The 15639-nt window shown below is 29.2% G+C and overlaps 3 protein-coding genes across 4 annotated transcripts; 1 reads left to right on the top strand and 2 right to left on the bottom strand.

The window, feature by feature from the left end:
- Positions 1-1257: 1257 nt before the first annotated feature.
- LOC101510867 (soyasapogenol B glucuronide galactosyltransferase) lies at positions 1258-2947 on the top strand. Its single transcript, XM_004511839.4, has one exon. It carries the CDS (start codon positions 1332-1334, stop codon positions 2823-2825), a length of 1494 nt encoding a protein of 497 aa, XP_004511896.1. The 5' UTR covers positions 1258-1331; the 3' UTR covers positions 2826-2947.
- A 1514-nt stretch (positions 2948-4461) lies between these two features.
- LOC101510546 (uncharacterized) lies at positions 4462-7670 on the bottom strand. Of its 2 annotated transcripts, none has more exons than XM_004511838.4 (2): positions 6290-7670; positions 4462-5998 (listed from the first exon to the last, which is right to left on the bottom strand). In XM_004511838.4, exon 2 carries the CDS (start codon positions 5982-5984, stop codon positions 4617-4619), a length of 1368 nt encoding a protein of 455 aa, XP_004511895.1. In that variant the 5' UTR covers positions 5985-5998; positions 6290-7670; the 3' UTR covers positions 4462-4616. The 2 variants fall into 2 exon arrangements, with proteins under 2 accessions (XP_004511895.1, XP_027193257.1); XM_027337456.2 differs by having other exon boundaries at positions 4462-5993.
- A 156-nt stretch (positions 7671-7826) lies between these two features.
- LOC101510211 (SUMO-conjugating enzyme SCE1) lies at positions 7827-11739 on the bottom strand. The gene is made up of 5 exons (XM_004511837.4): positions 11424-11739; positions 11240-11323; positions 8799-8951; positions 8580-8693; positions 7827-8126 (listed from the first exon to the last, which is right to left on the bottom strand). Exons 1-5 carry the CDS (start codon positions 11487-11489, stop codon positions 8064-8066), a joined length of 480 nt encoding a protein of 159 aa, XP_004511894.1. The 5' UTR covers positions 11490-11739; the 3' UTR covers positions 7827-8063.
- Positions 11740-15639: the final 3900 nt, after the last annotated feature.

Genomic DNA, 15639 nt, shown 5'->3' with positions numbered 1-15639 from the left:
AGATAATTTGTTTAATGTTTTTCACTTTTTTGTTCTCATATTTTATTCTTCCATAACCTTTTGTGCGATTATAAAACCTAATTGTAAAAAATTATTGAATGTTGACTTAGTGGAGGGAGGAAACATGTATTATGTATCAATGAAAGAAAAACACACATATTTACTTTAAATTCTTTTTAAATTTTCTGGATACTTAAAATAATACACCACTTAGCATAGACTTGACCGAGTTGGTCGTATAATTGCACATGTGTGGTGGTCGATTTGCGTACGTTCTCTCCCCTTCACAAAATTATGTACTTTTTGGGATACTCACCAATTGACATACCTCCACCTTATAGACACTATTCGTCTTATTTCTTCTATGTGAAACTTTTTTATTTTTTCATTGATATCAACTAGCTTTTATTATTTTTATAATCATTTCCAACATTTATTTATTGTTTTTAAAGTTCAATACAACAATAATTATTATTCATGTTTATTTATATTTTCTATTTTAAGGCTATTTAAGTGATAAATATATTTTTGTCAATAAATGAAATGACGATGAAACTTGCAAACAACATGCAGCCCGAAATTCAAATTTAAAATAATCTAACAATATTGACATTTGTTAATTAAATTAAATTTTATAAATTATTTTATGATATATTATTTCTCAAAATTAATTTTCTAAGTTCCAACATTTAAAAATATCACAATTGATAACATACTCAAATTAATTTTTAAACAAAACTAATCCATATAGAATCAAGGCAAACTAAACTCAAATTCGATTTAGTTCAACCCATTTTTAAAACTAAAAGAAGGGAGAAATAATAAACTTACATTTTTTTTTTCATAATAGTACTTTAAGCTATACTTTTTAGTTTTTATTATAAAAAGGCCCACGTGTCCCACTTTTTCAAAAAAAGAAAAGCCCTCGCGTCCCACGATCGGAAAAATGTCATTTTAATAATCTTTGATGAAGTAAGAACGAGGAACTAATCATCACTCTCTTGCCGATCCAAACATGAAGTAATATCTTAAATATGATTCTTTTTTCTCTTCACATATGGGCTTTTTTAGTTTATATAACTTTTATTTACTTTTGTCCTCATATATATATTTATTTTGTTTTTTTTTATTATTCTTTTGTTTAATCCTTGTAAAATTAATTTTATTGAAAAATAAATTATATATGGCTACAGAGAATTAAATTTCATATGATTAAACAAATTTTGAAGTGTATTTAAAATCCAACTCCTCGTATATAATGGAATCACATCTACTATATAAAGAACAAAAGCTACAACAAATCTTTGCAAAAATAAAAAATAAAAACTAGAATGACACTGACCATGGAGAATCAAAATTCGTCGAAACTAAAATCAATTTTCCTTCCATTTCTGTCAACAAGTCACATAATTCCCTTAGTAGATATGGCAAGACTCTTCGCTCTCCACGATGTAGAAGTAACCATTATCACTACAAAATACAATTCCACCATTTTTCAAAACTCCATTGATCTCGATTCATCTCGTGGTAGATCCATCACAACCCATATAATTGATTTTCCATCATCCAAACTTGGTCTTCCAATAGGAATCGAATCTTTCAATGTCAACACACCACGTGAAATGATTCCAAAAATCTACACGGCAATTTTCATTCTCCAACCAGAAATCGAACATCTTTTTAATGTTTTAAAACCTGATTTCATTGTTACTGACATGTTTTATCCTTGGACAGTTGAAGTCGCCGAGAAACTCGGGATTCCTAGGATTATGTTTCACGGCGCAAGTTATCTAGCTCGCTCTGCTGCGCATGCTGTGGAACAATACGCACCCCATTTGAAAACTCAATCCGATACTGAAAAATTTGTTATACCGAATTTACCTGATGAATTGATGATGACTCGTTTGCAGTTACCGGATTGGCTTAGATCACATAATCAATACACTGACTTAATGAAAGTGATTAAAGAATCTGAGAGAAAAAGTTTTGGTTCTGTTTTTAATAGTTTTTATGAACTTGAAAGTGATTATTTTGATCATTATAAAAGAGTTATGGGAACAAAAAGTTGGGGACTTGGTCCTGTTTCTTTGTGGGTTAATCAAGATGATTCAGATAAAGCTGCAAGAGGGTATTCAAAAGAAGAAGAAGAAGAAAAAGAAGAAGGGTGGTTGAAATGGTTGAATTCAAAACCAGAGTGTTCTGTTTTATATGTTAGTTTTGGGAGTATGAACAAGTTTCCTTTTTTACAATTAGTTGAAATTGCACATGCACTTGAAGATTCAGGTCATAATTTCATTTGGGTTGTGAGAAAAAATGAAGAAAATGAAGAAAGTGATGTTTTTTTGGAGGAGTTTGAGAAGAGAGTGAGAGAGAGTGAAAAGGGTTATTTAATTTGGGGTTGGGCCCCACAGCTTTTGATTCTTGAGAATCAAGCAATTGGAGGGTTAGTGAGTCATTGTGGTTGGAACACTGTTGTTGAGAGTGTGAATGTTGGGTTACCAACAGTTACATGGCCTTTGTTTGCTGAACATTTTTTCAATGAGAAGCTTGTGGTTGATGTGTTGAGAATTGGTGTTTCTGTTGGAGCTAAAGAATGGAGGAATTGGAATGAGTTTGGAAGTGAGGTTGTGAAGAGGGAAGATATTGGGAATGCTATTGGTTTGATGATGAATGGTGGTGAGGAAGAAATTGGTATGAGAAAAAGAGCTAAGGAGTTAAGTGTTGCTGCTAAGAAAGCTGTTCAAGTTGGTGGTTCTTCTTACAATAATATGGTGGAATTGATTCAAGAGCTTAAGTCAATCAAACTTGCCAAGGTTCAAGCTTAGTGGTATTGTTGCTAAATCACTTTTTTTGTTTTCAATGTTTCTCTTTCTTTTTGTGGATTTTATGTAGTGCTGTTAAGTTTGGAATAAATTTAATGTATTAGAAATTAGAACATGATAATAAATACTATTTCTTTTTTAAAATAATTATCTCATTTGTTATTTTTATTTATTTTAAATTATTTATTATTTTATAATGTTAATATAATATTAATTAATTAAATACATCAATTTTTAAAAATAAGAAACAAAGATAATATTATTTTTATTCCTTTTATAATAGATAATTAAATTATAATTTAATCAACAACAAAATTTTATATTTTATCTATAATATTAACTAAATTCAATAATTTTTATTAACTAAATTATCTTTTATAAAAAAAATTATTCTAATAGTGGATATTTTTTATATTCAACTTTTTAAAAATGACAAAAGGTAGTAAATTAAAGTTTTCTGCGGGTTAGAAAAAATGGGGAAGTAAGACCCATTTTTCAGATTTCATTATCTCCTAAGCATAAGTCTCTTTCCAATCAAAATACAGATGAGTTTTTCTACAAAAATTCCGATTTTAATTTACTATTAAAAAATTATCAATTTACGTTCTGTCTCACTCTCACATATGATATTAATAATTATAGAATAAAAATATTAATTTATATGCATAGTTAATGTAAAGTATTTTAAATTATGATATCTATAATATTAATAATTATAATAAAATTATAAAAATATAAATTTTAATTTGTATGCATATTTAATGTAAAGTATTTTAAATTATAATTAATTATGTATATGATTTTATAAATAATTATAATAAAAATTAAATATTAATAATTATAATAAAAATTAAATATTAATAATTATTTAACAACTTTGATTAATTGATAATGTATAAATTTTTTATATTAATTAAATTTAAAAACAATATTTTTCAAAATTTAACATTACAACAATTTTTCTTTTAGGTATATTTTCTTTATCTTTATATTCAAATATCATTTTGTTGGTGGATTACAAAATGAAATTACTAATATATAGATACAAAGATATCGTAAGATCCAACAAAGATGCGAACACTCGAGAACCACGAGCTTCTGCAATTGCCCCATTTTCCAAGCGTTGAAGAGGTATTATTATAATAATAATAATACTCTGGTGTGTTTGGCGTGGGTGATTTAAAATTCCATACAGAAACCGTATAAAAATTCATGAATATATAATTCTTCTCACTTAAAAACAAAAGTAAAATTTAAAATAATAATAATAATAATAATTCTCACTTGATTAAACTAGTATAATCTATAAATGTACTACTTGTTTTTTCTTTATCTTTATTATTAAAATAATTTAATCTATGTGCATAGTGATTATCATTTTTATATTTTTAATCAATCATAATATATATCATGTAAGATATTTAATTTTTACTATAATTATTTCTATAAATGATTATGATATGTTAGACTATGTAAACTTTTTTACCAAATATTTAAATTTTAGTTCTATTAAACTTTGAATAGTGATAAGCGGAGCTTGACTAATAAGCTTGAAGTGGCCGACATAATAATATAATGTATAAATTAAATATACAAATAACATTATATAGCAAAAAATTAAATTCTAATAAACACAAAGTGAAATATCAAATAATTTAACTACATGACTTAAGAATACCTTAAAGTAATGATCTACGCTCTTTAATTAACTTGAAATTATCAATAATAGACTCAGAACTAATACTTGCAGCAAATTCCCTTTCAATATATATCGTCATGCTATCTGCCAAAAAGTCAGCTTCCATCTTGTTTCTTAAGACGAGTCATGATAAGACGAAGTAGTCTAACAATCAAATAGAAATTTTGCGCCTTTTCAGTTGCAACCAAACATGAGCACAATTCTTGAATAGTTGATAAATTCTTGAAATTTAAATCTTGACGAGCATCAACCAAGAAATGTTGGAGTTGAAATTTCAAATTAATCTTCTCTTGCATATTGAAATCCCCAGGGTAATATTTTTCAACTAGAGTGCAAATTTTTTCAATGTTAAAAGCTTTATAATTATCCTTAGGAGTCAAAGCACAACTTAGAGTTAACAAATTCATTGCTTGCTCACTAAATCTGTTATTCAACTCTTGTAATTGTTGATCAATGGCAGTAAATAATATTTCAACTCTAAAATAATGCTCTATTGTAACTTGACCTTGTTGAAGATGAGAGCGTCCAAATCTTGTTGTTGAATGAACATCGTTGAGATCAGGAATTTCAATATCATGTTTTTCACAAAAAGTCTTCACTTCAGTAAATAATGCATCCCAACCATCTTCTTTCAATGCTTGAATAAGAGACTTTGTAGTTTCAACCAAACACATGACATTAACTATATCCTGAGATTGTTGTTGTAAGGCTTGACAAAGTATATCAGTTATCCCCATAATTTCTTTCATCAAATGCAAGATAAATATAAAGTCAAACGACTTCAAATAATTATAAGCACTATCAGCATCCCCACGTGTAGAATAATTTCCTCTTTCATTTGTAATTTTTTTTAAAACAATACAAATTGCCTCATACATATTTATCAAGCTACAAATAGAAGAGAAATGTGATCGCCAACAAGTATCGTTAGCTCGTTTCAAAGTACCAATTTGATTTATACCTTTACCGGTTACAATCTCATCAATTTCTAGCAAATGTGCAATTTCCTCTAATTGAGGAGCTTGTAACTCTTCATGACGCTTAGTAGAAGAACAAACAACATTAACAACAAAAGTTAGCTTCTCAAAAAATTTATGAATTGGAACAACTTCTCTTGATGCAGTAACCAAAGCAAGTTGCAATCGATGAGCAAAACAATGGACATAGTATGCATAAGGACAATCTTTCATAAATACAGCTTGTAAACTGTTCCATTCTCCTCTCATATTACTAGCATCATCATGCTCTTGACGCATGTTAGAAATATCAAGATTGTGTCGAGAAAGTATATCACATACTTTATCTTCGAAAACTCTAGCAACCTTAAAAAGATGATTCTCATTTTCTTCAATTCTTGAATTCTCGGAGATAGTTTCAGACGTAGAAGTTATAATTTTTTCATGTCTTTCACCCTCACAAATTTTCCTCTTCAAAAAAGAATCAATTCTTTTACTACTCTTCATTCTCAGAAACTTCTCTAAATCAACCAATTAAGAAAACATAAAACATATTTTCAGTGAAAATTAATGGAAACAAAAATCGAACACTGTATATGGACAAAAAATCGAACACCTTATGTGCAGCAAAAAAATTCAAAAAAAATCAACACTAACATCTAATTTAAAACAATCTAATTTGAAACAAACTCCAAATAAACAAGAAAACAAAAAAACTCCAACCAAAACAATTCTGATTTCTGATTTCAAAACAAAAAAACTCCAACCAAACAATTCTGATTTCTGATGATAATACGAATTAAAAACCGAACCTTTTGAGTTTTGAAGAAGGATCAACCAAAGCGGGGGCGAGGGCGACTGAGCGAGATGCAAGCTGATGAATCGTGTGTTTCAGAGCAGGATCGTGTTCGCACTTCACAAGGCAAGGCAGGAGGGAGAGGAGAGAATTAGGTTTAAGGTATAATGATAATTTCTTAGTTTTAATCAGGATATTTTAGACATTTTATTTATAATTTTTTTATTTGTTAAAATTCATAAATTCTAACAAATTTTACAATAGATATAAATTTCAATCAATAAAAACGGAGAATGCATTGAAATATGTATGATAGAAAATATTCACAAACTTTTCTTCTAAATCTAACATCCCTTTATTTTGTGTTCCCCGAATTGATCTTTGTTATTTTTTGTTTTTATACAAAACACACAAAAATGCAAGTCTCAATTTATCGCGTAGATTTTTTGAACATTCTTTAATTCTTTTAATGGAATTTTTTAAGAAAAAACACAAGTGTTGACATTCAGTTTTGTTTATCCAATAGAAAAAAAAAAAAGCAAAGAACAATTTCAAAAGAGGTAGAGAGAAACAAAGTCAGAGCACTCTCCCCTTCCATTACTGACTTGATCACATTTTAAGTTATCAAGCGCATAAACTATATTTATATTTTCTGAAGGAAATTATATTTTAAGCATTTTATTGTAGCCGCATCACTAATATTTAAAAGAAACCTAACTATCCAACCAAAATAAAAATACAAGATATCTCACTATTTTGTTCGGTCAAACCATGTTTATATACCTTAAATTCGATAAAGATACAGACACTAATCGTTCCACTCTATGAACATTAGAGGCTGTTTTTGATACAAGAGATTTGAGATGTCAGTTTGTTTTGAAACAATTGTCATTTTAAAAAAACAAATTGTGCAGTAGTAAATTGTTAACTCTTACGTTAAACGTTATGTCCCGTATTTAAAATTGATACCTTACAATTATATAATTTAATTAGTCGTATTTACCATTGCTTTTAAGATTTAAAAAAAATTATAACATCTATACAACCGGCCATTTATCACAGAAATGCCCAGGAATACAAAAAATGATCATTACATTTTGCACATGTAACGAGCAACATTCGTCGGCAGGAATTACATCCATGTGTCACACGCACACTCACGATACATATTCCAAGTAGAGGCGAGCAACATGTTACCTCAATTTCTATCAGCTACAACGTGAATCTTAGAACCAAGTAAGAAAAAGTGAAAAAATAACATGTAACATCTTACAACTTAACGGATAACTAATTTTTTGAACAGTCTGCCCCTCTTGGTTTATTGGGGAAGGAATCAACTAGGTCAATCAAGCGGCAGTCACAGCACATACCACTGAAGCACATTATCAGGAAAAATGCTTCAACATTACCTTGTTGACAATTCAAGTTGCCATGGGATGGACAAAGGTGAGAATTGACAAACCAATTGGCCAATAGATCTCTTATAGATCTCCATGGAAACAACATATTAAGAATGAAAAAAAAAAGTTCAGAGCAGCAGTCACATTGCCATATAATAGTAAATAATACATTTCTATAGAAATGTACCACCAACAAGTATTATTGGTTGACTTTCATTGTTATATATTAACACGTTATCCAGACCTGAGAATAAATAAAAATAGTTAAAACCAAGGAGTCTGCAAGTTATGGCAGCCAACAATCACAGAACACTTTTAGCACCGAGCAAGAAATAGCAAACAACATCTACCATACTATTAAGAATTCCTAAAGTGAGAAAATATATAGCACTAGAGAAGAGGTGGGTATTGCTTTGCTTGCTGCTTGACCCTTCTTTTATACTCCACTACATCCTGCAGAAATATTATGATGTAAGAACACACCTTTGGTAATCACAAACAAATTTAAGCGCCCTCATCTAATTGGCTATAGTTCTACATAAACTAGAGGAGTGCTAACAACACACATTTTCTAACACTATATTTGATTGGTTAAAATTCACATAGGTTGCACCAAATTTTGTGGGCCCCATGTTGATTTTAATCCATCAAAGAGAGTGTGTTAGAAAGTGTTTCTTGAAGAGAGTGTGTTAGAAAGTGTTTCTTGAAGAGTGTGTTGCTAGAATTATTCAGCATATTAACAATTCTTAGGAAGCAAGGGGCCGCATATCCGAAAACTTCAGAAATTATCATTTTGACCCCTCCACTTTCCCTTGAGTGATTATGCCAACTGTTATTTATGAGGATGACTATATCATAGCCACAGGGTTTCCATAGGAAAATGCAGGGATGTTAGGTTATATCTACCTGGATGAATAGATGATAGCCTTCTGTTTGGGCAGGGTCAGCAGGATTTGGCTGATCTAGCAGGTCTTGGATACCCACAAGAATCTGCTTCACTGTTATAGCTGGTCTCCACCCCTAAAAATGTAAGAATGATAAATAAATCTACACATTCTGAAGCATGTGAAATGACATTATATTGGTTTCAAACGGCTATACAATCTTCAAAAGAATCATACTTACACTATCCTCATTAAGTATAGACAAGCAAACAGTTCCAGATGGATAAACATTAGGGTGGAAGAAACCTTGAGGGAATTTACACTTCGGTGGCTTGCTAGGGTAGTCTTCACTGAAGTGCATAGTCAGTGGGTAATAGCCACCTTCCCAATCGGTCTGCAGCAAATGGCATGTAAAATAATTAACATGGCAAAATAACAGAATTTAATCCAAGGCATGATCTCAGATGACAAAATTTGACATGCAGAATAATTAACATGAAGTAATAAATAGTGTCCAAACTACTGAACAAGACACTCATTTATTTGCAATAACCAAAGGCATGACACAAAAGAACCTTATACATTAACATCAGGTTTCAACTAAAAAATATTAACTAATTTCAAAGACATTGTCTATGTTGAATGCAAAAGAAAAAGACGGTTAATATTGAGCCCTCCATCAGCATATCATGTATGGATCTCATCCCAACCAGAAACATCAATTGTAAATATCGTTGAATATGTATTTGTTGAGAGTCCCATATCAGATGAGATATGACTTCAAATGTGCTTATAAATCCCTCACCTTACAAAGTGGTTTTGTAAGGGTTGAGTAAGATCCAACCCAAATTTTAAGAGTTTTAAACTAATCAGTTAATATTCAAGATAGTATAATTCAATTTTAAAAAACTGGTATCATAAATAATATATGGGTGCAGAAGTATGGATTATGTTGTCAGTCTCAGATAGCGGCGTGAAGCGCCGAACCCTAAAAGTGGGATAGCGGAATCGCGTATAGAGGCACGCAGGGATGACTGCTATTGCAAAGGCCAAAAAACAGAATATAAACTAAACATAAAATACAAAACAATATACAAAAATCCTATAAAAAATAGCAAAATGAACATAATTAAAAGAGTAATCACACTTAATAACCAAAATCCAACATCAAAATCAAGTTCTAATAGTAATTGTAATCAACAAAATAGAGAACACAGTAGAAGAAACAGAGCAGATAAAACAGAGTCACAAAAACAACAAAAACAACAGAGCAAGAACATAACGATGCTGAACAAAGCAAGAATGGAACAAAACAATGTTGTACGGAGCAGAGAACGAAAACAACTTTTTTTTCATGATGCTGAACCAACCCCTTTGCAGATTTATAATAATAAAAAATTAGGACTTAAGAAATTAGGACTTAAGTGGGTGCGGAGTGACCTAGATACCCTTAATGAAGAATAAAAAAATAAAATAAAACTTGTGTTTTTAAAAAAGTCCTAGAGCAGGTCTAATAGCGGGTGGGGCTGGGATGGCGGGTTGCAATGATACCGGATTCGCGGCCGGGAGCGCCGTTACCAGAGAACGCCTTTTACTGATCGGTGGTGTCACGGCCAGCACTCCACCGCATCGAGATCGCGCCGCGATTCTGTTTTATATTTTCAATCCTAATAATGGATGGGTGCACCTTATATTATGGTTGTAACAGGGCTTTATTTGATGAGTAGGTAGTTAGGTGCCGATGGGTTTTATCGTATGTTTGAATTTTCCCTCATGGATTTGATAGTAATGGATAGCCTGTGATTATCAAAGATGTGATGACTAATACGGTTTACGAATGGTGACTGTATACTGATAAGATTTACAAATGGTGACTATATTTCACTCTTCTTGATTATATGGTTCAAGCAAACATTAGGTGTGATGCGGGGGTATTAATGTTCTTTTTCAACCTTCTTTCATCCAATCACCCGACCCCCGCTATTAGATTATTATTTGATAAATCCATCAAACCACAAATCTAAAACTCTTCGGTGGTTAAATAAAAGTGAAGTGCATCTTGTTTTACTATCCTTCTGTCTAAGTTTTCATTGGAGGAATACATTTGTAATTTTAAAATTCATGCAATTACATGCAAAAAGAATAAAAGATAAATAAGCAATGACAATGAGCCATAAAATGGCACTACGAATGAATGTCGTCGCGTCAAACATATGACTTTGTCATCGCTAATTTTATTAACAGTGGTAAGAAAAAAGTGTCTGCAAACACGTTTCAGTACTAGGAAACTTCCGATAATAGACTGTTAACTAGAATATTTTCACCAACAAGGCAACAATCCAATCCTAGTTGTCATTTTACTGTACTATATTTACAACCGAATCATTGGTTGTTCTTTACACAGCTAAAGCTCGTGCAAACTAAAATTCAATCCCTCTAACCTCTCCCACCATTCTCTCCAAGTCTCCAACCTTGTCTCCCCTTAATTTCCCTCTCTAGTAAGATTAATACTTTAAATTAAAATAAAAATCAATGGACGAAACTAGCATAAAAATTAGGCCAAATTAATATAAACTAAGGTATTTTTCTGGAATAACAGGAACCAAAGAGGAATTTGCCAATACAAATATAATTCAAACATTGAAGATTAAAAACAAATGATGTAGAGAGAAATGAAAGTACCCCAGCCTTGCCAGGAATAGTGCAATGCCAAACCATCAAATTAACAGTGCCATCAGGAAGAGTCTCAGGCTTGGCAACGAAACCCTAAATTGAAAGGAAAAAAAAAACACATGAAATTGATAAGATATAGTATAGTATAAGCTAATTGATTAAAAACATATTAAAAATATGATATGGTACGAACATGAGGATGATTCTTTCGCCATGACTTTCGTTCTTCTGCAAGGCGACCACGAGCAATACCAGACATTGTTGCGCTTCAGAAATTATAACTCGATAGTAATCTGATAAACCCTTTGTTGCAGAAGAGGCTCTCTATTATCTTTCTCTGACGAACGAACTAACTTCTTCCCCTTATTCTACTGCACTGTTTGCTTCTAGAACCTTCTTCGCTCCCGATTTCGTCGTCTTTCAATTAATCTAACTTTAATTATTTAATGTTATGGGAGATTAGTATTGCTGAAACCACGGATTAGTCCCTTATTTTCTCTACATTCTCTTAATCATATAGGTAAGGATTCAAATATTGCCTCGCTGTCCTCGCGTGAGAATCACGCCGACCTGACCCCACACGCCTTCACGTGGGATTTTGATTTCGTGGCGTCAACAATCCATCTTTAATATCTTCCGCACATTAAATGGGTTAAATTCTCGGGCCCTTCATTTTTTTTTTTGGTTTTGTTTTTATTTTGTAATCAATTTCCACTTTGTTATAGTCCTTTAGATATCCTTTTTTTTTTTCTATGATAATTATCATTGTAATTAATTTATGCATTTCGAATTTATGACGTTTAATTTAATAATATAAATAATTATCTTAGAATTTAAGTCGTACTTTAAATATCTTTTTATTACCTACTTAATTTATTTTTGATAATCTTATTAAAAAAGTATTATTATATTACATATTATTTCGAGACTAACGTGTTATTTTATATGTCATTCTTTTATTATTTTTTTATGACTTTTTTTTTTATTGAACAAATTTTGAGAGAGGAAAAATAACTATCATTTTTCAACTTTTTTTATTTTATTTACCAATTCCATAAAGTTACTATCACTTTCTAAAATAAAAAAAAAAATATAAAAAAAAAACAGATTCAATATCAATATTAGGGAAAATGAATCTTATAACAAAATTTTAAAATATTCAAACTCTATATTAAAAGTGAAGAGACTATAAAAATAGAGAATAATTCACAAAAAAATAAAATATATATTGAAAAAAATTATATGTTTGATTATGATTTATTGAATGATATTTTTTTGTTTTTCTTAATTTTTGATGTACAAAGAAACCCAAAAATCAAAATAAAGAAAGGTGGATTTCAGTTATTATTCTATATCTTCTTACTTTCTTCTTTGTTTTGGATTTATTTCTCATATTCGAGTATATTATGAGTTTGAAAAAGAATAATTTGAGTTTTGTTTAGTTAATTTTATTTTTTTTTCAATATTTTCTTTTGGAATTGGCGATGTTAATTTAAGATGAGATAATTTATGTCACATTTAAAGTGGTTAATTTGAGTTTTGTCTAGTTAACATAGTGGCTTATTGTTGAAAGACACAGAAAAAAAAAACAAAAACTTGAGATAATTTATGTTACATTTACAATGAAGTAGAAGCGAGGAGAATTTGATTTTATGATAAGTTTAAGATGAAAATGTGGTTTTGTGTGATGGGGATGTTATGTGGGGTGTGGATGGTTGAAGTTTGAATTGGGAGTAAACATTTGTGGGCGAAATGTAGGGTTTACAGTGGTGTTGTTGCGATTTTAATAAAAAGAAATGGTGTTGTTGGGTCCGCAAAGGAGAGAGTTGATATTTTGTGATTCAAATAATATAGTAGCTAATGGACCAAAAGGAAACAATAAAGGCCTAACGACGGACCAATTTCATGAAGAAGGGCACAAGAGAAATCTCCATTATTTCTCACATAATTAACTAACAAGTTAACACATTTGTTTCCCTTGCAATAAATAGGTACCACGGAGAAAGTCCAATCACTCAAATGAGGAACTTCAAAAATCATAAACACAACTTTTTTTGAGAAGCTTGATATATTGAACAAAGAGAAAAATAATTAATTTGGAATAGGAAGAATGATAAAGGTTGATTAATTACAATGAGTGTATAATACGTTTTTTGTAAAGATGTTAAATGAGTTAGCAAACCTTAATTAACTTGCAATTAATCTACACAATCTACCTACTATATATCTATAATGTAATCCATAATAATCTCTAAATGGAAAGACAATAAAGATTTACATCTGTATGGTTCAAATCATTATTAAAAAAAAAAATATTTAGCAACACATTTAAAACACAATACAATCCAAATAAATAAAAAAACTACCATATAAACAAATGGAAAGATTTCTATAAAGTAATATGGGAAGATAGATCAATATATTATATCACCAACGCGCTTTAATATTTTAATTGATTTTTATTTTTGTATTCTTATCACATCAACAATATATCATATATATCACATTATTTAATGTATTTTTTTATTTTTTATCTCTCTAAGTATGTATTGAATGGATTGATGTTCACCAATATTTTTTATTTATTTTTAAGTATGAGCTATGATATTAATAGATTATCACTACTCAAACAACAGTTTAATTTGTTATTTAGTCTTCAAATTTCGAATGAACGAACATCCTTGCATGCTTTTATAATTACTAAAAAATAGTACTACTATATATTTTAATGGTAAACTTTATATTTATTGAAAAATTACAGCCGTAATAAGATATAATAATTGTGGAGATCGTAATTAATATCTAAATAGAGTAAACATTATTTATTTAGATTTAATTGTCTCTACAATGTAAAATATCAAAATCCAAAACGTTTGGTGATGATAATTTGGAAGAATTTATAATGAATAGTCTATATTATTTAAAAAAATTAGTTAGCCACATTTTAAAGGAACTCTATGATCATTTTAAGTAATTAAGATTAATTGTAACCGAAGCAACCCACCAACGCATTTCGCTGTTGCTACCTAATATCATACGGTTGGTGTCACAATGTCGTGAAAACTCTTGTTGGTCTGTGTTTTATTATTTTCGCAAATTCAGCAAAGAGAAAATATCTCGTTATTTGTAGCAATATGATTCCATATAGCACCAAAACTTGTTGCTGGTGACGCATGAGTAAAACCTGCCATCAAGACGAATAGATATATACTAATACTAATGTCACTCTCATTAAGAATTTACATTTCACACTAATTGTTGTAGCAAAAAAATAGATATTGATATCATAATTGGGTGCGTTTATTTGATCTTAAACAAAAATATTTGTAATTTAAAAAATTTAGAGATTATTTTGTAGATATTTATTTAAAGATGTTTTTGATTTCCGTTTGTTTACTATTATTAAAATGATTTTTAATATGTTTGCATACAATTATATAAAAGTGACTTTTTAAAACTACAAAATTACTATACATAAAGTGTATAACTTTTCTAATTATCATTTCTTATACACATTTTAAAATTGATTCAAATACTTTATGTACACATCAAAAAGTAATAAATAAACATACATAAGAAGAAGAAGAAAAAATTGTATCAACAAATGAAGAATGTAAAAATAAAATTATTCAAATAAAAGATATGGAAACGGCAAAAATACAATGTGGAGAAATTAGAAAGGAGAATAAAACTTACTTGATGAAAATCTATATCAAAATCTCCTATAAGGAGAAAAAGGGTCACAATGTGTGTGAAACCATAGAGAAAACCCTATTAAAAATTGATGGATAACAATTTTGAATTTTGCAAAAAGGCTAAGAGTAATTACATAATTTTTTCTCATTAGTGAGTTAAATTCCATATATTTAAATTTGTGATATCTTTCTCTCTCATCTCTCACAATTAGCGAAAGTGAGAAGCTACTATTTTTATTGATTCGTTTTTAGTCAAAAAAAATAATTCTTTTTTAACAAAATAATTTTTCAAACCGAACACTTTAAAATAATCTTACACATGATTTTTAAGAGTTTAACTGTTATTTTTTATATTGTCACTTCATCACAATTATTCATGGAATTGATTTTTTAGGTAGTTATAGTAAGAATAAATATTTTTAACGATCTAATAAATTTGATTAATGTAAAAACTATTTATATTTACATTGTATATAAGTTAAATATTAACTTTTAATTAAACATTAGCATCTAGATATTTGAGTAAGTACTTTACAAAATAATTTATTTTATGAATTATTTAAATAATAAGATTTGTATGCGAGTTTAAGATTTGATATATAATTTATTTAAATAATAGTTGTGTATATGTGAGGTTTAAGTAATTTTTATCATTTCTACTAGAGATCGATGAAATAAAATAAATAAATAGTGATATTTGATTAAATGAATGAG

Source organism: Cicer arietinum, chromosome 8 (genome assembly GCF_000331145.2).
Source record: "Cicer arietinum cultivar CDC Frontier isolate Library 1 chromosome 8, Cicar.CDCFrontier_v2.0, whole genome shotgun sequence".
Lineage (NCBI taxonomy): Eukaryota > Viridiplantae > Streptophyta > Magnoliopsida > Fabales > Fabaceae > Cicer > Cicer arietinum.
The sequence above is the reverse complement of the archived record's forward strand: the minus strand, read 5'-3'. Positions and strand labels throughout refer to the sequence as shown.